The 25937-nt window shown below is 32.5% G+C and overlaps 2 protein-coding genes across 2 annotated transcripts; both read left to right on the forward strand.

The window, feature by feature from the left end:
- The first annotated feature begins 167 nt into the window (after nucleotides 1-167).
- LOC125839676 (FCS-Like Zinc finger 8) lies at nucleotides 168-2375 on the forward strand. The gene is made up of 2 exons (XM_049518671.1): nucleotides 168-1011; nucleotides 2111-2375. The coding sequence occupies exons 1-2, from the start codon at nucleotides 215-217 to the stop codon at nucleotides 2217-2219; spliced, it is 906 nt and encodes a 301-aa protein (XP_049374628.1). The 5' UTR covers nucleotides 168-214; the 3' UTR covers nucleotides 2220-2375.
- Nucleotides 2376-5712: 3337 nt separating this feature from the next.
- On the forward strand, nucleotides 5713-14547 carry LOC125839674 (folate-biopterin transporter 1, chloroplastic-like). Its single transcript, XM_049518669.1, has 9 exons — nucleotides 5713-6051; nucleotides 8775-9004; nucleotides 9405-9469; nucleotides 9551-9713; nucleotides 11341-11489; nucleotides 11590-11835; nucleotides 11923-12091; nucleotides 12187-12279; nucleotides 13820-14547. Exons 1-9 carry the CDS (start codon nucleotides 5793-5795, stop codon nucleotides 14111-14113), a joined length of 1668 nt encoding a protein of 555 aa, XP_049374626.1. The 5' UTR covers nucleotides 5713-5792; the 3' UTR covers nucleotides 14114-14547.
- Nucleotides 14548-25937: the final 11390 nt, after the last annotated feature.

Genomic DNA, 25937 nt, shown 5'->3' on the forward strand with positions numbered 1-25937 from the left:
TACAAATCAGTTTCTGGGGTTGCTTAAAAATTGAATCTTGATGGTGTATTCAAGCTGAAATAATCAAGGTATGTAGTAATCTTTGTTGAAAGTAAGTTTTTTTTTTTTGTTTCTTGAATTGGAAAGTTTGAGACTTTGTAACACTTTGGTTTGATGTTGTTGTTTAGGAATAAGGTGGAAGTTCAAGATCAGAATCTTTTAAGCAAAGTTTATAATGGCAGATTATAATTCTTTACCATCTCCAATGGAGAATTCAAGAAAAACCTCTTCTTTTTTTGGTTCACCAAGGTTGTTTACTTGTTTTGCTGCTAAGGGGTTTCCAGATACTGAGTCTATTATGAGTCCTACTTCAATTCTTGATAGTAAGCCTTTCACTGTTTTGAGAAACCCCTTTTGGTCTGATCCAAAATCTCCTAAACCAGAAAGTAGAGTTCATTTTCAGAAACTTGACTCAAAAGGGGTTGGTCTTGGTCTTGTTGATGCTCTGATTGGTGAAAAATCTGATTCTAAAGAAGTGAATTCTGTTAGTAGAATGGTTGTTCTTGGTTCACAATTGAAGATTCAGATCCCTACATTACCTCCTTTTAATTACCCTACTGATTCACCACCTTCACCTGGTGATTTTGGTATCAAGACTAGAAATTCTCAGTTAGGTTCTTTCTCTCCTGGCTTTTCACCATCTCCTGTGAAGAAATCTCCATTTGGTTCCTCAAATTCTAACATAGATATCCCAAATTCACCAGGGGCTTTTAGTAGTCTCTCTGCTGCTGAAATGGAGCTTTCTGAGGAGTATACTTGTGTAATTTCATATGGTCCAAATCCAAGAACAACTCATATATTTGACGATTGTATTCTTGAAAGCTGTTGTGGTGTTGTTAAGTACTCTGCATCAAGAAAAGAAAATGAAACTTTTCCTAGTCCTCCAATGAGCTATCCATCTGAGAGTTTTCTCAGCTTCTGTCACAATTGCAAGAAGAATCTTGGAATAGGGAAAGACATTTACATGTACAGGTATTCCAAATTTTCTGGTTTTTTACAAAATTTCAAAACTTGACCAGTAGCTCCTAGTTATGATCTGTTTAGCTCTCGCTTCGCCGTAGATTTTGAACTTTAATCTTGAAGTGTGGCTTTGGAACTTTCAAGTTGTATTTGGATATGCATTATGTTGGTAAAAAGTTGAAGTTTTGTGAGTCGAAGTCCCAAAAACCAAAAAACTAGTCTAGACCGGTTTTTGGTTTGATTCAAAATCTATAGCCAAACGCTAGCTTAATCTTAGTCATAAGGGGAAGACTTTTCCTTTTTGCATGATTTAACTTATTTGATATGTCCTTTAAGTTGTTTGATACTCACTATACTTGTTCTAGTACAATTTACTCTTGAGCAAGGTTAATTTGAACTTACCCTTTGGCAAATTTCTAGTAGCATTCAGAGTTTTAGCAAAGTTTTTTTTTTTTTCTGTAAAATAACCTTTAAAAAATGTTTATGACATTATGAGACCAAGTCCAAAAGTAGGTTTAGATCTTAAAGTTTCATAGCCTATTCTAAAGTATTTTGATGATTTAATTTATCTGTTTGTTTTATTAATGTGGTCATGAGGGTCAGATTTTTACTTCTCTTTTTTCATGATTTAATTGTTGTCTGACACACCTTTTTTAGAATAGTTTGCTCTTCTACTCTTTGCAAATTTCTGGTAGTAGCATTGAGAACTTCTGTAAGGTTCTGTATTCTGTGAAAGATTCTTTAAAATGACACTAACATTTGAAGAGTCGTAGATCAAGTTAGAAGGTTAGTAGGTGTTGTCGCGCTTTTTGGTGGGATTAGGCTTGGCAGTAGTCTGGAGCATTATGTATGTCGTAGTATTAGCCTTATTCGTTTCTTGCCTTTTGATATTTGTTACCGTATATATGACAATGTTTTTGTTCCTTTTTCTATATGCTTTGTATTGCTCTCCATATTAGTTATCATGTTTTCTTCATTGGCCTATTTCCTCATTCATAACTACTGACGCACTTGAGTCGAGGGTCTTTCAGAAACAACCTCTAAGGTCTTGCATACTCTCTACCCTCGAAAAATTTCCCTTTTGTAATTGTGTATTGTGTTTTCTTTGTAGAGGTGAGAAGGCATTTTGCAGCAGTGATTGCAGATACAAAGAAATGATGTTGGAAGAAGGAATGGATAAATCAGAGACTGATGATAATGTATTTGGTATTATTTCCTAATAATAATAATAGTAATAATAATAATTGATGAGTGATAGCAAGTTTTGTCCTAGTAAGCAACTTGCAAGGTGTTAAAAGACTATTTGCAGATTCAAAAACTGTTTTTTGTAAATTGGATAATTGAATCTGTTTTAGACATATTTGTCACTTTTTTTTTTTTTGGTTTAGGTGGGTAAAAAAAATGTCTTGGTTGAGAAACAAGAAGGCTAATGAGATAATATTTTAAGTGATTGATGAAATTTTTATTTTATTGAAAAAAAATATTGTAGTAGGTGATTATGGTGTCTGACACTACTTTGGATGCTTTATTGAAAGTTTTATTAATATAAATGATGTTGATTGATGATGTTAGAGTAAAGTTGATGGCATTAAGCTTTAATTATAGTATTATATATTATAATATATACTAATCAATCCCATAATAATGCAAACATCATCATAACCAATGACCTCAGTTAAGTAGATTCTTTTTATCTTATTTGGGATGTCCTTTTCTTTATTTGTTTATTGGTTAAGTTTAGTTTTTTTGACTAGGCTTTCAGATTAAATTATTCACCTAGAGACTATCATGATGTTTAGTACTATTATTATTATTATTAGTATTATAGGATAATGCTAAATAACCAGAAAATTTGGTTAGAAATTTAAAAAAATTATAATATCTTTTTTATTTTAAAATAAATTGATCTTTTTTCTATTTTTTAGTTAAAAGGTATTAAAGTTAAAAGGATAAAAATATTTAGAAAGGTAAAATAACATATGTAAAATACTATTTTGACCAAATTTTCTGGTCAATTTTTTTTCCAGTATTATATAGTGTATATACAACAAATTATTCTACCTATGCTATTGTTTAATGTTTGTGTGACGACCTAGATGAAATAAAATAGAGAGATACGGATCAAATTTTAGAATATTAAATTAGTGGCCTCGTGTAGCAACTTACATGATGGGTTCATCTAGATAAGCTTGAGGGGTTTATTAGTAGAAAATTACACTGATATATAGAGTATTTGTTGATTTTCTTCGATTTTTTTTGTGTGTCTATTTATTTCATATTTTGAATCAAAATTTTTTGGCTCCGTCATCGAGTTCACCAATACTTTACATTTGATCATGGAACTTTTTAATTTCTCTTTTTTTTTTTTACAACAAATCAATTTGTTTTATTATGATTAAGAAATAAATAAGGTCACTCTGCTAAAAAAAATATATGCCGAATACAAATATCATGTTATTATAGTTTGGTATAACTATAAGTGCAAGAAATATTGTACCATCATAGTTGAAGTTTTATGAGGTGCTAAGAGGTAAAGTTTAGGCTAATATGTTATATAATATAGTCTTATATATTAAAACTGATAATAATTGTATGGACTATGATACTAACTTTATTATCTTTCTTACGAACTTGTAATATAATTAATTGTTTAGTACTACAACAATATAATTGTGCACTTTCACTAGTAGGGAGTTTTTTTTCATTTCGCTATGCGTTGACTGAATGCTTATTTGAGTGATCAATCGATGAACGGAGAAATTACGTGAATGATGAGACTAGCTTAATCTAAGGTCAAGACTTTTCCCTTTTTCCTGATGGTAAATTTTGATCTACTGACACTAAAAACCTAGAAAGGTGATTCACACGTATATTTTTCTTTGTGCGATAAAAAAATTATTTTCTATAAATGCTTGGAAAGAAAGCAAAAGAAAAATTGGTCTTGGGAGTAATAAAACCTGAAAGGAGCAGAGGAAAGTATGGTGTAACGACCTGAACCGTTGTTATTGGGAAAAACAAGAATTCGAGAAAAAAAATTTTGGGCCACTATCCCGCCAGGGCGGGTAAGTTGGCGCCAGATTGGGACAAGCGAGGCAGAATGTGAATTACGAGAAATCTTATTTTCTCCATCTTCCTAAAATACCTAAATAAGTTGTAAAACAACCTAGAATCCTCAAAAAAGCTGCTCTAAGCTTGAGAAGGAAGGAGAAGGAGATTTCTAGCGTGGGGATGATGAAATCTTGCGGATTCTTAGACAAATCTACCGTCGCGAATCCCGAAAAATTGGATTTGAAGTCAAAAACTCCGTACAACTGCTTGGCGCCGCACGACCGGTGGATTGAGTCGTGACAAATGGTTGGATAAGAGGAGACAGGCATGGGAAGCTTAGAGCTCAGACTGTAGAGTCTCAACAGGTGCAGACATAAATTATGAAGGCAAGTTGGGAATTGGGACCATAAATGTAACTCATTACCAATGCCTACCTCTACAGTACTCTTTTAACTTTCTTCTTGGCTTCTTTCCCATCTAGAGCGGTGGTCGGTATGAAGATTATTTTTTTTCGTAAACGTATCTTCTTAAAAAATAAGTGAGTATTTGATAAGTCAACGAGAAAATATCATTCTAAAAATATTTATATATTATTTATCAAAATACTAAGGAAGCGTGATGAAATGAGACGGTGAGTGAGAATACAAGGGTGGGATGATCAAGGGTTGGGGGATACACTATGACTGAAATACCTTTTAGCAATAATAAATATGTACATTAACAATAAAATGACAATTTTTTTATCGGTATTAGTTAATTTCAATTGAATCCAATGTTACTATAAGTTTTAGTGACATTTACAAAGAGTCTTAATTGTCTCTGAAAATCTATATTTAACGATAAGTTATAGCTGTTAGTTAATTATCGTTAACGATCACTTTTGGTGTAGTGTGAATGGTTGAAGAGGAGACAATGAATTTAGATTAATATTACTCATGCAATTTGTTTTACTTACTTCTATTATAGGAAAGTCATTTTCCTACATTGTTGTTTAACTAGAGAAAATATTTTGACGAATTCAACATAAAAATATTGAAAAGTATTTTCTTCCCTATTGAACACACCCTTAGGATGTGTTTGGTGTGAACAAAAATGTTTTCCACAAAAAATATATTCCTAGAAAATATATTTTTTAAAAATAAATAAATTTTGTTATTTATTTTTTGATATTAATAAATAAGTAAGAAAATTAATATCCAGAAAATATTAAGAAATTCAAGTTTTGACAAAATTCTATTTTTTTGAACTAATTAATTGGGTTGGACTTCTTTGTAAGCTCATTATTTGAGAATTGAGATTATGGACCACAAAACCAGCCCAAAGAAATGGACTAGTGGCAGAGAAAATGGAAAGAAGTTGCATAGACAGGTGACAACCTATTTTTACAGTGCCATTTAAAGGTACATACATTTCTGATTTAAAGTTTATGAATTCAAGTAATCAAAAAAATAATAAAAAACGAAAATTAGAGAAGAAATTAAAAAATAACTAAGAAATTTGATGTTAAAATTATAGTTTTGCAAGTTTTATACAAGAAATTTAAATTCTTTGTGAGTTTACGCGAATGTTATTTAATCAAGGGCAATTTCGAGATTTGCATAGGACATGGGATCATGTTATTCTTGGGAGTCGTTTTTGAACACAAAAACTGTCTTTTAACTCATTTTATAATCCAATTTCTCATTTAAAAAATCACAAGTAGATTGTACGAATCCAAGCAGTTTCATAACTTAAAAATAAAAATAATGGCTACAATAACTCCCAATTCAATCTCATTCTCAATCTTACCCTCAGTTAATCCTCTTTTCTCCTTCCTCTCCCTCTCTCCAATCCTCTCTCGTTTTCGTCGCCGGAAACCTCTTTCCTTCACCATCTCAGCTGGCTCCTCCCGCCGGAGACCGCCTTTTGAGCCACCGGACTCCAAAATGTCAGTCTCAGTACAGATGCCAGCTGGTTCCGTCAGACGAGATGTCGAAACTGAACCGTTGATAGATTCTAGAAATCGTGAGTTTGCTACTTAGCTCAATCAATTCTAATTGTGTGGACCTGATTAATTTTGTTTTTTTTAATTATTGATTTATTTTTACTTAGTTCAATCAATTAACAATACCTCAATCCTATCCGTTATACTTTTTTTTATCGGTATCTTATCCATTTTACTTTATTCCACATTTTGTTAGAACTAGGAGGATTCATCAAAGTAGACTAATTTTACCTTGATTTTGCTTAGTTGAATTATTAAAAATGAAATTTGAGGTTATTAGCTTTTCTTTCAAGGCTTTGTTTTAAAATAAAGGAAAGCTAAGCAGCTTCAGAATCTGTATGTCTGGTTCGAGTGTTTGGTGATAGATACAGTTTCGAGCTGGATAGCAGGCAATTGAAGATCTACTTCTTAATATCCTGTCCTGGGTCAATATGGCCTTGAGGCAGTGTTATCGAAAGTAATATACAAATAAAGTGTGAGCTTTAACGAAAAAAGACGCAAAGGGAGAAACAAAATACAAATATATATGCTTAGTTCAAGACTAATAATTATAAGTATGAATGATAAATATATGAGCAAATCAATTGAAAAAATATTACGATAAGTAAAATATCAATTGTTTAGCCTAGCGTCTTCAGAAGAGGCTCATTGACAATGAAAAGTATGCCTTAGACCTTGATAACGACACTGAAGTGCACATTTTGCTAGGCAAAACACTCTAACACATTTTAAGACTCGCTTCAGGGCATAAGTGTGCCTTTGACGACACTGCCTTGAGGTTTAAAACCCACGTTGTCAATGGTATGTCTTTCCAAAGTTAATATTAAGGATTTAGTGTGCTAGTAGGAGCACATTGTTCATTCAAATTGAAATGCCCAGATGCCATTCTTATGCATGTGATATGCAAATGAGTTGGTCAGAGGAAGGAAAACCTGTCATGGACAAGGGAATCATGTCTAACAACTGAACCAACTGTTTCTCATTTAGATTACTTGCACATCCTTGTCTGAAGCGCACACTTCTCTGAGGCGCATGACTTCACCCATGAAGCGATAAATGATCTCTTTGCGTCACTTCATCACTTTCAGCGGCAAAGATAGCTTTTAATATATTTTTCTTGTTGCTTTGAACACATCAAATGTAGAAGACCTTGAGAAAAAAATTATGAAGTAGAGGAGAGCTCATAGTAGAGGTACATAATGATAGCAGTAACATTGGTGCTCCCACTGTTTCAATTTATGTGCCTTACTTTCCTTTTTAATCTATTTCAAAAAGAATATTACTTTCTATAGTTGGTAACTATTTAATTCCAACATCTCACACAACATGCTTAGGTCCACAAGATTCAAAAGGCATTTTGGGACATCTGATGAAATTGGAACAATAGAGAGAAAAAAAATGAAATGAAAGCAAAATCAAATATAATAACAAACAATAATTATATGGATCAAAGAACTAAATATCTATAATGAATTGGAATAGGTGAACTAAAAACCCATGTCAATCAACTTCAAAATTATTTTAAATTGTGATTAGAGAAAATCTCTTATTCAGGTTAGCAACTACTTTATTTTACTACATTTTTAATTTCCAATTCCTAATCACTAATATATTCTCTAACAATTAGTATATTGCTTCATCATCTACTCTTATGGTTTAATATTTTACTTCTAAGAGAATGCCTGGGGCATTGAAGCAGTGCGCTATCTGTAATAAAGAGCAGGTTAAGTGACGCGAAGCGCCTAGACTGGGCTTCACCGAGCTTTAAGAGTTTATAGCACGTCAAGCGGGCTGTTAACAACTCTGCAACAAATGCAAAAAATTTGTCAAGTCTTTTTGTGATTGCATCCTAAGTTCCATTTAAAATAAACTTTTAATAATTTGGAACTGATAACGATAGATTAGAGTATGGTTCATTTCTACAGTGTTGTTGTGCAAATTGGGAAAGAGTGAGTTGGCATGCACCAAAAGGAAGTAGTTTAACACAGGAAACTAGAAAGAATTATAGGATAGATTAGAACTTTTTGCATCTTCTTGATGCTTATCATTGAATTCACCTTATTTCATCAAAATTATAGGATGAATTAAAATGAACTGGCTGCTTAAAAGTCAATCTAGAGGAGCATATGATTGTCAATGTCATATTGGATATGCAAATAACTTTTTTCGGAGAAGGATTCTTTGGAGGGTAATTTATAGTTTAGAGTGGAAGTAAAAACTTTGCATAATGGAATTTGAATGCTGTAATATGCTTTATTTTTGTACCTGATGGCTCATGATGTTCAATCATTAGTGAGAGCCACATCTGATCTTAGCTGAGAGAGTCGGTGCACCTTAGACTAAACCTAGCAGTCCCCCCCCCCCCCCCCCCCCCTTTTTTTTTGTGGATTGCCTACTATACAACCATGTATGGACTCTGTATTTTCAGTATAATTTTAGCAGATCTTGATCTCTTTAGCCTAAACTCTTTTTGGAAAAGTTCCCCAATATAACCTCCTTTCAGTAATTTTTTGTGGATTGCCTACTTTCCAACAAGAATTTGTTGTTATATATCATTTCCGTTTTTGGTGCTTAGTATTCAGTAGGTTGTCAAGAAAATCTCTTCATGGATTTAGCACCTATCATGCTCATACATGGTGGCTTATGTCACAATATGAGCTCGTTTTCTACTATTCTGTTTGTGTGGTTGTTCTTTTTTGGCTGTCTCAATCTTATTTACGTTCTCCAATATGATCATGTGCAGGAAAGGGGGATCAGCCGACAACCACTGTTAAAGAAGATTCTGTCTTGTCCAATAAAAGTGTGCCTCACAAGAACAAATATTCTTTAAGTTCAATCAGTTGCTTTGGAGTGGATCTAACCCCAGATAACATTGCTGTTGCTATGGTATATTTTGTTCAAGGCGTCCTGGGCCTTGCTAGGCTTGCTGTAAGTTTTTACTTGAAAGATGACCTACACCTAGATCCTGCAGAGGTACGTCATCCTGATAGAGTAATTTATTTCCTGTTGTTTGTCAATCTTCCTAGTGGAACAAAATTATTTTCATCAAATTCAAACTCCAGATTCTAGCCAAAGATGCTTTTAGTATATTTTCCTTGATTTAGGAATCTACTTGTCATACTGAATTTAAGAGTTGTTTTGGAATTTACACTACAGTTACATTCAGTCATTTGAAATACAATTCTCTCTCGAATTTAGACAGCCACAGCCGTAAGTTATTCTTTCTGTTTTACTTAACCTTTCTTTCTATTTTGTTACTATCCCAAATTTTCTACCTTCTTCAATGGACACCTATTTGCACATTTCTTCTCTCTTCTCCCCTCACCATTTTAGTTGAGTTCACAGACTGACACATTTATATGTGAATGACTAGACAGCCGTCATATCTGGTTTCTCATCATTGCCATGGCTCGTGAAACCATTGTATGGTTTCATCAGGTTGGACTCAACTTTTTTTTTCATCCTTATCCATCTAGCTAGTTGATGAAAGATTTCATGACATGAGCTTTACCTGTATAGTGATTCCTTCCCACTCTTTGGATACCGGAGGAGATCATACTTGGTACTCTCAGGGCTTCTTGGAGCATTCTCATGGTTTTTGATGGCCACCTTCGTTGATAGCAAGTATAGTGCTGCCTTCTCCATACTTATTGGTTCTCTTTCTGTCGCTTTCTCAGATGTTGTAAGTTCCTTTTGTTCCTAGTTAGTTTCAATAAATTGAGACTAGTGCTGTTATGTTCATTGCCTAGTTATATTTTTTAACTGGTCTGAACTCCGAAGGTTAATGACAATCTGTTTGGCTTTTGACCTTTAGTATTAGTTGAGTACTTGTTATGCCCTCATTTTTGTTCAGGTATTCCATTGCATGATAAAAAACTCTTGCCCATTATACATGAGATTGACTTGCATAAATGTGTTTTGCCTTTTGAAAATTTGAAGGAAGTCCTTAGTTGCAACCTTGGCAACAGGGCCATAGGTTAGGCCTGAGACTTAGTCGCACCATAATATGTTCCAAGTTTTCAAGAACTCATTTGAGAGAAGAACTTATCAAACTAGTATGAAAAAGGGTATCTCAAAAGTTCAGCAAGGTTGTCTAGAGTCCACTGGTGCGTCAAATATGTATCACGGAGAGGGCTTTTTCCAAGAAATGTCAGGTAGTACACAACTATCCAACTTAAATTTTTATGCCTCATCCTTTGCTGTGTCCCTTACCATTTCCGAGGTTTCATTGCTTGTTCTCAGAAGACATGAGAAGAGAACGAAAGATCACCTGCATTTGTCCTTTGTGGTTTTGGGAATTTCAAAATGAAAGGAGTCTAAGGACCTGCTTATCACTTTGGAAGCACTCTCATTAAATCTTTCTCAGAAGACATGAGAAGAGAACGAAAGATCACCTGCATTTGTCCTTTGTGGTTTTGGGAATTTCAAAATGAAAGGAGTCTAAGGACCTGCCTATCACTTTGGAAGCACTCTCACTAAATCTTCACCTAGTTGGGCCATGCTGGCTAGCCGTGCCAAATGACTTTTACAACACTCCTAGTATCTGTTCTACTTTTATTCTGAGCATTAGCAGCACCTCTTAAAACTTCTCGAGTTTGCAAAGTCATGTGTTTTCTCTCCACAAATGTTGTTGGCGTCTACTTTTATAGTCACTACTTTCTCATGAGAACTACCGTACATTTAGTGAGTGATGATTTTTTAAACCAGAGTGATGAATGGAGCAGAAGTTATGATGTTGCTACTCCTTTTTTGAGGATAAAAAGGGCATAAGAACCATGAAGGCTCATGTTCAAATCTTAGTGGAGGCAAACAAAACTCAATAATTTCTTCCCATCTGCTTTAGCCTAGTGGACAAGTTACCCGGTACTGGTGTTGGTGGGTGGTAGCAGATACCTGGTGCAATAGTCGCATTGTGCACAAGCTGACCCGAACACCATCGTCCTCTCAAAAGAAGGGTTTGCGGTGGGGCCATTAGAACTTATTTTAGACTGAGCCGTTTGTAGTTTGAAATTGGATATTCTATGCAAATTCAAGAGTTGTATAGTGTAGTGTGGATGAACTGTATATTCTTGCTTGGATAATGTCACTGTCATGAACCCGCTGCTGCGTCATCAACTGATCCTTGTGTTGATATCTTGACAATATTAGTGTCACTTGGGAATTATTGGACTTGATGTTTGGTTGTTACACATGTTCAAACCAATGGAGTTACCTGGCCAAATGAATTTGAGTTAATCTTTTCTTTCTTTGTTTGGTATCTTAATTTTGCACCACATTCAGCTGGCATATATAATTGAGTAATCATGTAGGTTGTAGATTCCATGGTTGTTGAGAGGGCACGCGGTGAGTCTCAAAGCATGTCAGGATCTCTTCAGTCATTGTGCTGGGGTTCTTCGGCATTTGGGGGAATTGTGAGTGCCTACTTTAGTGGCTCCCTTGTGGAGGCTTATGGTGTGAGGTATGTTACTTCGTCATATTTCTAAATATCATATGATTGTGGTCTTGTGAGTAATACTAATGGTCCTGGTGGGTTAATCTAATTGTTTTTGTACCTCCAGGTTTGTTTTTGGTGCAACATCATTACTTCCACTCATAACATCTGCGGTATCTGTACTTGTGAAAGAACAGCCTGTACAAGGCCCAGCAAGGGGAGTTTCTTTAGGCAATGGTTTCATAGAGAGCTCAAAAAACAATTTTACCCAGTTATGGGGAGCTGTTAAGCAGCCTAGCGTTCTACTTCCCACTCTATTTATTTTCTTATGGCAGGCAACGCCACACTCAGATTCTGCTATGTTTTTCTTCACGTATGTGCAGTTTCAGGTTTAAATTTTTAAATAATGTAAACATACATGCAAACTGCTAAATCTGATAGAAGTTTGTCCTGATTGTAGGACAAACAAACTTGGTTTCACTCCGGAATTCCTTGGTCGTGTTAAGCTTGTCACTTCAGTTGCATCACTTATTGGTGTGGGGCTTTATAATGGGTTTTTAAAGAAAGTTCCTCTACGGAAGATATTCCTCGTAATGACTCTCATTGGTACAGCTCTTGGTATGACTCAGGTACGTGTTCCAACATATATTTTCTACTTCAGCTTTATGATTTTTTTTATGTTTTGGGTCATGATTCACTTCCAAGTATGATTTGTTTGTATTAGGTTCTTCTTGTGACTGGATTGAACCGGCAGTTTGGCATTAGTGATGAGTGGTTTGCTATTGGGGATTCCTTGATTATAACTGTTCTGGGTCAGGTAATCTTTTTTCTTATACTTGAGCGCAGTCTTGCTTAGTTGAAAATCTGCGAAGCATTACTTAAGCGTACAAATCAAAATAATAATAATGCAGTGAAGGCACACAAAACAATTAAAGGATATAATGGCCAACTTGCGGCATGCAAGCTGAAACTCACTGAACCTACCTACAAAGGTGTATTTGGCTAGTGAGAAACAACAACTTGAGAGTTTTTGTTTTTGAGAAAGAGAACTTGAGAGTTTCTTTCGGAAACAATTGAACTGGGACATAATGAAAATGATTCAGGGGCGATTGCAGCTTTCGATAGCGGGTTCATTTGAACCTAGTCTTCCAATGTGGAGTACAAATTTACATGTAAAAATCTATTAAAACTGCAACAAATATGAACCCATAACTTTAAAATATAATGGGTTTAATGTTAAGAACTTTAAGGGTTGAATCCATAGATCTAAAATCTTGGATACGCCTCTGAAGTGATTATGTAATTTTTCATGTATGTAGAGTCTCATGAATTCCAATTAGGTCTGTATTCCAATTAAGAACTATAGCAGCCATGGAGCCAAATAAAATTTGTAAAAATGTACTTGCACATTAACTTTATAATTCTTTGGAATGCTAATTTCAGGTAACTGCTATGAATATAAAACTGTGTATCTAGGACTGCTATGTGATGTAAAACTAGATTTTCTTTGGCCAGTATGAGTTTTGATAAGTAGAAAGAAAATCTTCATTAGGTTCCATCTTATAGAAACTCTATCTCTATTCTTGAACTATATGGTCTCGACTATAAAAGGGCATCTAAAGGGATTTATCAAGGTCTTGACCGCTCTATCATTACCTTAAGGTTTTGGTTAGATATTCTATATCTTTTACATGGTATTAGGGCGAACCTTTTGCAAGAATAGGTGAATGGTCAAAGTAATGATTCTTAGATTTCTCAAAACGAAAGTTGAAGTACAAAGGAGGAAGGTTTCACCACATTGATGGAGCCCCATTACGTGCTGGATAAATGTGAGAACAAATAAAAATGGTGCATGGCTTTTTATAGAATACAAAAACTATTTAAGAACAGAACTTTTGGTGTCTTTTAGGAGAATGGTTATCTGATTAGAGTACTGAGGGAAACATAGGTGTTCAGTTTAAATTTTGGTGAGATAACCTTCTTAAGGCACATCATATACAAATTGTAAGAAGAGCGCAGTGGGTGGTGAACTTGGAAAATGAGTGTAAGTTTGCATCCAAACTGTCATTTGACGAGATTGCTTATCTGATAGACTAGGGGAAGAAACACTTTTGAGTTTTGGCAAGCTAGCTTTCTACGTCAATTCACATTATCTGCTAGAGGATAGCAAAGGGTAAACTTGGCAAATGCTTTGAAAGTCCATTCCTTAAGTTCCATTTTGAGTCTAAGGCGCTCCTTTATTATCTTTTAATATATGTATGTAAAACTGAAATTGAATCACAAATGTTTTTCTAACAGAGTTAAAGAGTATTCTGGCAACCCTTTTATCAGCATTATCTGACTTGTTACCTTTTCAGGCATCTTTCATGCCTGTTCTAGTATTAGCTGCAAGAATTTGTCCACAAGGAATGGAAGCAACTCTCTTCGCGACCCTTATGTCCATATCCAATGGAGGGAGTGTCCTTGGAGGTCTAATTGGTGCAGGTCTAACCCAGGTATTTGGTGTCACCAAGGACAGGTTTGACAACTTGGCTTTTCTGATAATTCTCTGCAATCTCAGCTCTCTATTGCCTTTGCCCCTACTTGGTCTTCTTCCTGGCGACGAACCAGATACAAAAGACAATACTGATATTGAGATGAAGTCTAATTGAATTCTTCCCTGCTGTGCAAATCCTGAATCTGCCCAAGTATCTCTGAAGCTTTTCAAGAAAACAATAGGAGAGAATACAATTGTAAATACAAATACTAATATTGAATGACTAAAGATACGAGTCATGATGTCAATTCATCACACTACAGAAGAAGTTTAATGGATTAGGAACTTGTTTAAGCATGGGATAGATCTCGTTCCGTGATCCACAACTTTGGTATAGTTGTAAGAGCATTATGCATGATGTGTAGGTTAGGCACATGTCATGAGATCGGACCTTCCTGTAGACAACCTGGTATTTAAGTGGAGAAGGATAGAGGGGGAGGGTGTTATCATCTATCATCTACCGGGTTTCGAACTTGAGCCATGTTTATCTTAACATATGTATTTCTGGATGACCCTCTTTTAAGTCTTGAATGCCCATTGGGAAATTGTTTTTCGGCCTTGCTGTTTATCGACCAGTTTTGGTATTTTGTAATAAAATCTTAGCTAAAAGGTATTGAACAATGATCGTCCTGTATCAATAATGATATTTTCAATTATCTCCAATCAAACCAAGCCAAGTTATTAAGAATAGATAATATACGTTAAATGGAACATTAACTACAAACACAAGTAAGCAATAAATTATCAATTTTTTTATAGCACATATTTAATTGGTTTTCAATTTTTGTTGTGCACTCATAATTTATTGGAAGGAGGAGGAAAGGGAGGAAGTAAAAGAAGAAGATGGGGAAGGAAGAGGAGAAGAAAGTTCTGGCATTACTTTACTGGGAATTCTACTTAGCAAAACACACAGTAATTTTAAAGCATTACTGTGAAAAAAGGTTAATATGAATATGTTATGACCACCAAGTCCATGACACATTGTTTTCTTTGGGTTTAAGTCTGCAGAAATTTATCTTTTTAGCTATGTTTCATCAAGCTCTAAAAGCGCGTGCACTATGTGAACTTGAATTGCTTTATAAAATTCTTCATTTTCTTTTCCACTCAAACAAAGTATTCGCTTAAGTATTATGTCCACCTCATCTGTAGAAGCTTGTCAATTGAGAGTCTGTTGTTGTTTGACCTGCCCCTTGTTAACATGGAGTGACTATTAGTAAATTAGTGGCAATATCTATGTGTAATAAGTTAGCTTGTTTTGACAACTTTGTTGTAATCACCAACTATAATAGTGATCAATTACTTACAATCTATGTCGCATGTAACCAGGGGTGTACCCACAAATATATATTAAATAATCTGAAAAATAGAAATATTCCTACAAATAACGTTAATGACACTGCTTGAACAACTGAGCTTCTTGGCTTGCATCGCGAATGTAATGGTCATTCGCCCAGGCGCAGCCCAATTTCGAGCCCCAGTTGTCTTTTATTTTTGAAACATTTTCGGAGAAAAGTTTAATTTTATAGGGATTTGAATCTTCAACGTCCTATTTATAATTAAATTAGGCTAAATTAAATCAATTGCACTAGAATATTTAGTACTTAGTACTATCTCCAATGAGGCTATATATGAAAACTCGAGGAAAATTTAATAATTTACTTGACTTACGTTTTATTAGTACGTTTAAATAGTTTTTATTAATAGAATGTTATTATATTAATTAGTTATTGTTTATTAATTTTTAAATATCAATACCACTTACTAAAAATTTTGTGTACGCTACTGCATGTAACTATATATATATATATCAACACCACTTACTAAAAATTCTGTGTACGCTACTGCATGTAACTACCTATCTCTCTCTATATATATACCAACAGAACGGTTAATAATGATTCATGTAATTTGATGACGTGACCCAGTTCAATTTCATGATTAGGTTCATATAAGCTATGAATTACAAGGGAGAGAACCAAATTTTTAAGGCCATTTAGCGACTCTTCTCTTGAGGGGTGAGTAGGGGTGTTCACGGGTTGGTTTGGGTTGGTTATTGGTTAAAATTAAAATCAAACTAACTTAATCGGTTTTAAAATTATCAAAATCAAACCAAACTAAATATAATATACATTTATCAGTTTGGTTGTTTTCAGTTTTGGTTTGGTTTGGTTCGGTTATTCGGTTATTAACCATACATAAAAATAAAAGAAACAATTCATTCAAAACGTGAAAAAAGTGACAACAATCCATTCAAACGAAAAACTAGTTAAAATGACTGGCATTGCAGAACTTTGGATCATTGAATTTACTGAATAAAACTTCAAAATTCACTATTTTGGCATAGAAGGAAGAGACAATGACATTTTCAGTCCCACAATGAATTTCCATAGACACTCATATACATGAAACCAATAAGAAAAATGTTTTCACCTTGGACATTTTTTCCTCACAAGTAAATTATAAATAAATTTTGATGAAACATATATAAAATCTTTAAAATTGTTTATGAATATAATATATTATGTATGTATAATAATAAAATTTATGTATATAACTTGTTGGTTCGGTTCAGTTATTTCTTCGATTTTTTTCGAACAAAATCATAACCAAACCAATGACTATCGGTTCTTAACAATCTAAAACCAAATCAAACCAAAATCCAAATTAAATTAATTTATTTAATCGATTTGGTTTGATTTTTCGGTTTGGATCGATTTTTATCCAAACCATGAACACTCCTAGGTGTGACAATGAAGTCATAACAAGTAATCTACAAATATAGAAAGATTGTATGTATCTTGACACGTCATGCATGTCGACACATGTTATGGCGACAAGGTTCATCCGCTAACATGTGTTGTGCTAACTAGGCACACTTGTCGACACGTGTTATGCTGACCAAGCATACATACATGACATGTGTCGTATATCAGTGACCTGCCCTTGTGCAAGTGACTGACGGGGAAGCATGGCTCAGGAAGGGAAGGCACAATGCAGACTTGGTTAATCACGTAATCGTTGTGGAATGCTGTAAGTACACAAACTTAGCCAAGCTAGTGAGTGTGAGAATAAAAATTCGAACACACTTTATTGAAAAACACGACGAATGGCACATGTCAATGTCCCTAGACACCTATTCAAATTTGTTAGCATCACTAAAAAGATTCAACATATGATCACTTGATTTTTCCACTTTTTATTAAAATGAGGAGTTACTTAAGTGTCTTACAAGATTATCCCATAAATTTCTCCAATACATTTTAATTAGTCCTTTTATCTATTAAACTCAGGAACCTACCCTAGGATCCAACCTGCTAACTTTCTTCTCTTATGATATTTCGAATATAGCAAGAAAGTAATATATTGGAAAATAAAATGGAGCGGACTAATACTCTATTCGACTAGAGGAAGAATCTTTATTAAATAGGATGCCTCCCAAACGTCGAGGGGCCAACTGTCATATACTCATATTCTCAATCAACTTTGCCTCGCTGCATACTTTCTTTTAGTATTTCTTATAGCTATTCTCCAATCACCAGAAAGCAGTGGCGAGACGGGCATTGATTTTGCAGAAAGGCTAACTATCTTGCAGGGTCACTTGCCTAGTTCGCCGGTACTGAGCTATGAGAGGCTCAACATCGAGTCCAATGTAAAGCAAGCCTTGCGAATGATGATTAACCAAAAGAAGTTAATCCACAAATACATTATCATTGAGATTGAGAAATTTTCTAATACAAGAAAACCTGTCACGTGACAAATTGATAGAAGTTCACATGGGGGTGGCCTCAAAAGGTTCCTACAAAAACAAAACAAATTACACTAGTGTAGTCACATCTCAAAAGGGCAAAGGCCCAACAATAATTTCCACCAAATTCAATTCAAAATTCAATAGAGTCCGATTAAATTTGGATTAACGTCAGGAATTCTCACAGTGAGGGTGTAAAAATATTTTCTAACAAAAGTATTTCATATCTAAAGAAATTCAAACTTGAAACCTTTGATTAAAGATGAATGATTACTTACCATCTCACCATAACACTTGTTGGTGCAACTAACTGATTCATTACTATGTTGCTTTCATTCTTTAAATAAAATAAAAAATAATTTCCACAAAAGTCCATTTCCTCATTTTTCTATTTTAGCCACTTGCCCCCACAAATCCTTTTCCAATTTCTAATTGGGTTGTTCTCACCTTTTCTATGATTTCTCATCATCATGATATGGAGTTTCTATTTTTGCCTTGCTGGTTGGTACAATATGTTGATGTCTTTATACAATTCCCACATATCATTATGCATGATGTCTTGGGATTGAAACTCATTTTCCTTTCCTTACCTTAGAACGAAAATTATTTAGCGGCAATTAAGTTAATGTCATTGTCTTATGATATTTATATAAAGTATTAATTATAAATATTCATATTATCTTATTGTTGCTAAATATAATATGATGACACTTATATAATTATCGCTAACTATAATATAACAACAATTATATTATTATTGCCGCTAAATAATTATCACAATTTTTTATTTATTTATTGTAATAAATAAAAGGATGGAAAATATTACAGATATAAAATCTTCAAATTAACTCGTAATTGAAGCGTAATTATTATTGTTATAATAAAAACTCCCAAATTACATGGAGACAATTTATTTGTGATTGAAGTGCACTTTGTGATAAAAGAACAATTACACATGGAGACACATCTTTATATGACTCTTTTATAAGTTGCACAAGCAACTAAAGGAGAATAGTGGCTATACTTCATTGTTTATCAAAATGCTAGAGTTTTGATGGTCCTCCATGTAGTTGATGCACATGGAAGAAAAATTGATCAATGCTTTTGAGAGGTTTGGGGCATGAAATATTTTTTTCGTTTTTTCATTTATGTGACACATTTTTTTTAATCATAAAAAAAATTCACTTTTAAATTTGATAATAATTATAATTAATTTTACACTTGTCATTTTACCTTTAATAAAAAGCTTTTATAACTATACCGGATCCAGACAAAGTGAAAATATACACTTCTGGTTGACAGTTCCTCTGACCACCCCTATCGACCAGGTCAAATCCCCATATTTACATCCTTACTTATTTCAAGGACTGGTGCATTCAATACATGATTGAAATATTATCTAAGTTTCATAAGTTTTATAGCTACATAATAGTTGTGATGACCATAGTATTTGTCTCTTCAAACTCTATCCTCATTTAAATTAAATTATGTCACACAAATTATAATGGGGGAAGAATGTAAACACTATCATTTAAAAATTGTACCTGTTTCCACATATGAATGTAAGATTGTCTCTCTGCTTGTTAATTTTTGGATAAGTAAAATTATCTGAACCTACCAATTATATTGTTAAGATTCTTCAATATTTGTTTTGTCCATACCCAACATCCCAAAAGTTGTCACATGGGGAGATGAGGAAGTTGGAAGTTGGAATAGTTGTTAGACCCTCCACTCCAATCATTGAACTACTTTATTAATTAATATAACATAAAGTTCTTGACTAGAAGAACTATTAATAATTTGGGAAATTTTTTATAATATAAGATGTAAATATACAAGTATAATACTAAGTTTCTAGCCAATCACTTTAACCCTACCTAACAATAATAAGATTCTGATTATTATACAATATATATACTTAGCAATCACAAGTGACTAGTCTAATATATCAACTTAAAGATAATCAAAACACTACATATATAAAGTATTTAAGTTATATACTCTTAGATGATTATTAATGTGATTTAACATATAATAACAAGATACTTAATCAAACATTTATTTTAAAAAAAAATTATGCCAAGGAAAATCTGTAGCAGCTATTCTTTGGGTACAAATACGTAAAACCTTTGTAATATCTCGCAAACCACATAGCGACAAGCTCGAACCAGAAAGTGATGCTTTCGCTGGTAGGGGTTTCGAACTTGAGATCTCTAATATGAAAGTTTCAAACCCAAATCACTGGTCACCCGAAGGGTAATTACCATTTATTTTAGGTTATAAACTATGCTATTAAATAGAACTATCTGTAATTACTTGTTATATAATATGATTATATAAATATTTTCTTACATTAACTTAGATGAGAACATATATACTCCATTTTTCATTTATATTTGTTTTGACTAGCCACTTATCGGTTGGTGCAATGATTAGTGATATTATAAGGAGACCTTATAAGAAATGATTATGATAATTGATAAGGGAATAAAGGGAATAAAGCACTTGATAAAGAAGAATTATTTGATGAATAATGTTGTTGGAGCAATTAATAATGCACCATATATAAGTATATAATATATTCAGTTACTTGTATTTTACTGCAAATTATTATGGGATATTCTTTATTCAATAACTCTAAGAATCAAGGATAATTAAAGAGTGAGTTCAAGAATTCAATTGCCAAGGCATCTTTTAATTATTAAAATCAGTCAAAAGTAGGAGACCCCAAAAGTAATAAGGATATAATAGACGATATATTAGAAAATATGAAATTTATCGATAATTTCTAATTAATTCATCGATAATGACCTACTTTTATCGCCTTCCCACCTCTTGGCAATCGACCAGCCAACTAGGTTAAGTAGCGATATTGGGGCTAGGAATGGAGAAAGGTGCAGATAAGGACAGATTCAGAATTTAAATTTTATAAATTATAAGCAATTCTAAAATAACAATTGTAAATACTAATAATTGAATTTATAATTCAATATTTACTAACATTTTATAAATCTCTTACCATATATATAAAGAATCCGAATCAAAATTATTAAAATCAGCTGAACCATATATTACCCTCTACATCTGCCCTTTGATGTTAAGAGGGAGATATGCATGGTAGGGGATGGGTATGACATTAAATTATCTAGATTATGACAATTGAGTGCGAACTAGCATAAATGTATGATGTATTTTTTTTTGGTGTACTCCGATAGTTATGGATTCACGTGAACTCAATAATTTTATGTAATAATTATATTTTTTTAAATAAGAATATTCGATAATATACAAGAATATTTAGCTTGAAAACTAGTTGGTTCGGTTATTATTGAATATTAAGTTGATTTGTTATAGAAACTTATAAATTAAAATTTTGAATCCGTCTCGATAATTATTAAACTCACTTTCTTTCTTATTCTGTCTTAGTTTATTGGTTCATTTTCATACCAGATATGATAATAGGTGTGTGGTAAGAGACATGACCTAAAATTGAAGTGGGAATGAGGGTAGTTGGTTAATAGAGTTCTTGGTTGGGAGGGAATTGTTCAAAAAGATAGATAATTATATCCAAAAAACATGTGGGAAGCCATGTGAAATGCACTAAATACATAATCATCCATTACTGAAGGTTTAATTTAACAAAGATTCCAGGTGAGAAATGATTAATATTCTGAACAATGGATCTAGAGCTAAATTCCATATAATAGGGATATTGTTTAACATAGAATTAAACTCCATTATGTCTTCTATGAGAAAAAAAGAAGAAGCCAAAAGCCAATATGAAAGACAAATTAAATTACCAAAATGGAAAAATTAATGTTAGTTACTGATTTTACATTCACGGTCCGTGGCTTAATAGTCAATGAAGTGAATGAATATCACAAGGACTTGGGTTCAAATTTCACCGAAGTCAAAAAAACTAGATGATTTCTTCCTATCTGTTCTGGACCTTGATGAACAAAGTTATATGGTACCTATGTTGGTAGAAAGTGACGAAGAGGGGACAAGATTCTAAATATAAAGAAGTAAACATATGAAGAAGTCGATCGAAGGTTCAATATCTACTATATATAAATAAAAAATCATTTTAACTATATAACAATGTAATTTCTGTTGAAAGAGGTACATCTTAACTCTATATGCCCTACCTAACCCACCCCTGTTGGTAGAAGGTAACAAATAATCCATGGATGTATGCACATTAGTTTATTTATTTATTTTTAAAAATAAAATAAAAATTGAGGATAGGAGAAGGGGAAATGGGGAGGGGATTACAATGTGGGGAATCAAACCCTCACCAATAAGGTAGGAGTTCAGGTAGCCAACCAAATAAGCTATGTATAAGATTATTTGGAAAAGTTGCGGATATATATCCTTCGTCCAATTAATTTACTAAAATGCCCAAAGTATACATAACATATAACTAATCAATGTTATATGTTATGTATAGCTATGTTTATTATATATGAAATATACAATACTTATACCCTTTATACATATTTTATTATTTGATGATCGAATGATTCAGATCCGTAATTATTCAAATATTTTCATATCCTTCATATACAAGATGACTAGACCATAGTCTTGAAAGTTCTATATTTAGAGCCCTAGACCTAGCAATATATATACATATATAATATGTAGAAAAACTTATAGACCCCTCATAAACATTGATGGAGGAAACTGTGTTGGCCACTGAGTAATGCTGGTTGCCTACTAGACAAGAATTCACATGTTTACAATCCTAGACAATAACTACACTCTTTTATGTGGCTATAAAGTTTTGTTTTTTTTTTTTGTTTTTCAAAGAGAAAAAAATTATATTATATACTATAGGAGTAATATGTGATGTCTCTCAACCTGAGGAACCCCACATGTATATAAGTTTGGCAATTCTTTGTCTGTGGACCAAAATGTGATACTTCAATCTAATATAATTTCTGAATTCTGAATGAGGACCTTTTATTTCTTTACTATAGGATAACAAACTTTAGCCATGGCTTAGGTTCAATAAAAAAATTAATTAAAGAAGAGGTAATCCAAATATATTGATTAAACAAAGAGGATATATATATATATATATATATATATATATGCATGCATTTATGCTTGAAGGATTCTCCTTTTTTTGTTTTGTAGGATACATACTTTGAATTTTATCGAGTTAATTTTTCAGATAGTCATTTCACTAATAGAAAATTAAAAAATTAAAAGGCGTTTTTATGAGATCTTACATAGTTATAATTATTAGTTAAGTGATTATAACGAATTTTACTTGATTTGGTATTAACTATCATCTCAAATGCAGTTCTCTCTAACAATAGTGTCGTTATGGTAGATATACAAATTACCTTAATTACAAGAGGGCAAGTTGGGGTGTGGCTAATATTTGGTAATTCACCTTGAAATAATTTTTTATTAAATTTATTTTTTCTGAAGAGACCGATAAAATATTCACATTGAAGTTTTTGATGTTATTGTATTTTAACGGTACAAAAAAAATATATGTACTCTCTCTGTCCCAATTTGTTGCGAAATAGTTTTAGTGTCTGACTAAAATATGAGAAGATTATGCAATATTCTAAAACTATTCTTAGAATAACGATCTTATAAAAAATGAGTCACATAAATTGAAATAAAATAAATATTAGTTATACATTTATTAAAAACACCATCAAACAAAATATTAAATAATACTATCTACTATTATATTTTTATACATCCTACCAAACAATCCTCCTGATTTTCCTTTATGCTAATTAGGAAATTATGGTTATGATTCAATTACTATGTATTTAGCCATTAAACCTCAAAATTATGTTTTTATGTAATATGCAGCATAAAAAAAGTGAATTTTCTACTAAGCCGACTCAAAATATTTGATTTTAAGTGCATTTCCCTCTGAAATATTATTGTGTCAATTGCATGTGGTTATAGATAATATTCATCACAAAAAAAGGTAGTAAAAGAAACAATTATTTATATATATTTGATGACTGTACATTGCTTATTTATGGGGTTATAGGTAATTAGAGTCGTCTAATCTAAGTTGTCATTGAAAGTCCAACTAAATTAGACATAATGATGGATTATTGACATTACGTCCATTAATTAGCAACATTATCACCCTTCTTAATCTTGATGAAAGCTTGTTTTGGCAGTCATTTTCATTTAATTATTCTATTATACTTTCTTTTGATAAAGGTATATATATGCAATTATTTGGACCTTAATTAATCATCACTTATTATCTCCACTACTTCATATTACTTAATTTATTTTAATACAAAATTAATTATTATAATAATTCACGAGTGCATATATATAATTTTTAACTTTGGAATGAGGGATTCCCCCCCTTATTTAATGGTATATATATAGGGACAGCAACATTAATAGAGGGAGCAATTTGATATCTATAATGCTTGTTGACATGACTCCAAACTAGCTAGAATATATTTTCCTGATTTTTATTGGTCATTCAAAAGAGGATGAAGTAATAGTTGTCTAAGTAAAAAATTTTCCCACTCGATATTCGATATCCACATTAAAGCCCGACTAAATACAAATTCATGCTAAAATATACATAGTATTAACTATTACTAACAGAGTTATTTACCTGTTGATTCAGTATTGATTGACTATTGAGTTATTTACCTGTTAGATTCAAATATATCTATATATAGACACTTTTTTTTTTTTTGTAGTAGGACATATTGAGAAACACTTAAATTTATCTAGACGTTTGAACTATGATATATTTAATTTAATTGAACGGTTGAACATATGATAAAATGTTCATATATATAAACACTTCCAACTCAAAAAAATTTACAAAGTTTTTGTGTGTGTTCTCTAAGTGTTCATTATTTTGTAAATAAGTTAACTACTTAAAATATGTCATCTCCTTTAATTATTTAATTTCACTAAGTAATAAATCTCACGCATGTTTGGAATTCCAATTGATGTTGATGCGTATAACTAAAGGAAGAAAATGCTTATTTTATGTGATTACGGGCATTTGTGATCACTTGCTTAAATTTTTTCCAAAATATGAACCAGAAGTATTTAGTATGACCCTTTATTATGTGTACAGATGCTCAATTAAATATACCATATATAATTCGAATGTTTAGATGAAATATATCGACAAATTCAAGGAGTCGCTACATAATTTGCCTTTCTTTTATGAGATAAACGTGTTATTGAATCTTGGTATAGAATTGCTTAGAAGGGCCAATAATTGCCCTCTAGAAGAAACCATTATGGCTAATCAAGTCAAGATGATGGAAAAATGAGCGTTTGAATGAAATAAATCTTGATATAAAATGGTGAAAAGAGGCCACCAAAAACTATACCACAAAAAGAAAAAATAAAAACAGGAAAAAAAGTCATAATATAGAAAATCTAGGAGTATCGTACTTTATGATAATATTTTCTCAATATCAATAATGATGCTAAAATCTATCCATATTACACGTAAGAAAAGGGAAAAAAGTGAAAGAATATGCAAGCAAAGGGGGGAAAACGCTTCTTCTTTTTTTTTAATAAAAAAAATCATTAGGAGTTCAATTGGGATGGTGATGTGCACAATTACTTCAACTTGAAATTGTTTTGCTATATTATAATCCAATTAGTCAATGATAATTACATCTTTTCTTTCCACCCGATATGTGGTTTCTGTATTAGAGTACAACTAAATTTTGACCGCGTATTGGAGGACTCATTTATGAAGGCGACACTCCTAGCAGAAATATTTTTCATTCCCAGATATTCAAATCCAAAACCTCTAGTTAAAGGTGGAGGGATCCCGATCATCCTTACTACAACTCATGTTGATGATTAATTATGACACTTAATTTGGGTTCTAAACGTAGATCATACTTTTAGGGAGTGTAATCAAATAAAATTAATTAAAAAAAATATGGAAACTAACTGAAATGAGAGGTCCATAATTACAGCCTTAAGTCTAAAGTATGAATTATGAGGGTAGAAAATTTGTTAAATGCCTATATAAAAGCACCACTAAGACGTTTAATAAAAATAAATTATACTATATAGTACTAATTAATATAACTAGCAGGTCAACATTTCTATACAGTATGCTTAAAGACTAAAGTAATAATTTACTATTGGTAATATTTATCCTCATGCACTTAATATTTAGCTCATTGGTTACATTTTCAACGGA

The sequence above is a fragment of the Solanum verrucosum genome, unplaced genomic scaffold, assembly GCF_900185275.1.
Source record: "Solanum verrucosum unplaced genomic scaffold, falcon-dt-bn FXZP01000306.1, whole genome shotgun sequence".
In the NCBI taxonomy this organism is placed as follows: domain Eukaryota; kingdom Viridiplantae; phylum Streptophyta; class Magnoliopsida; order Solanales; family Solanaceae; genus Solanum; species Solanum verrucosum.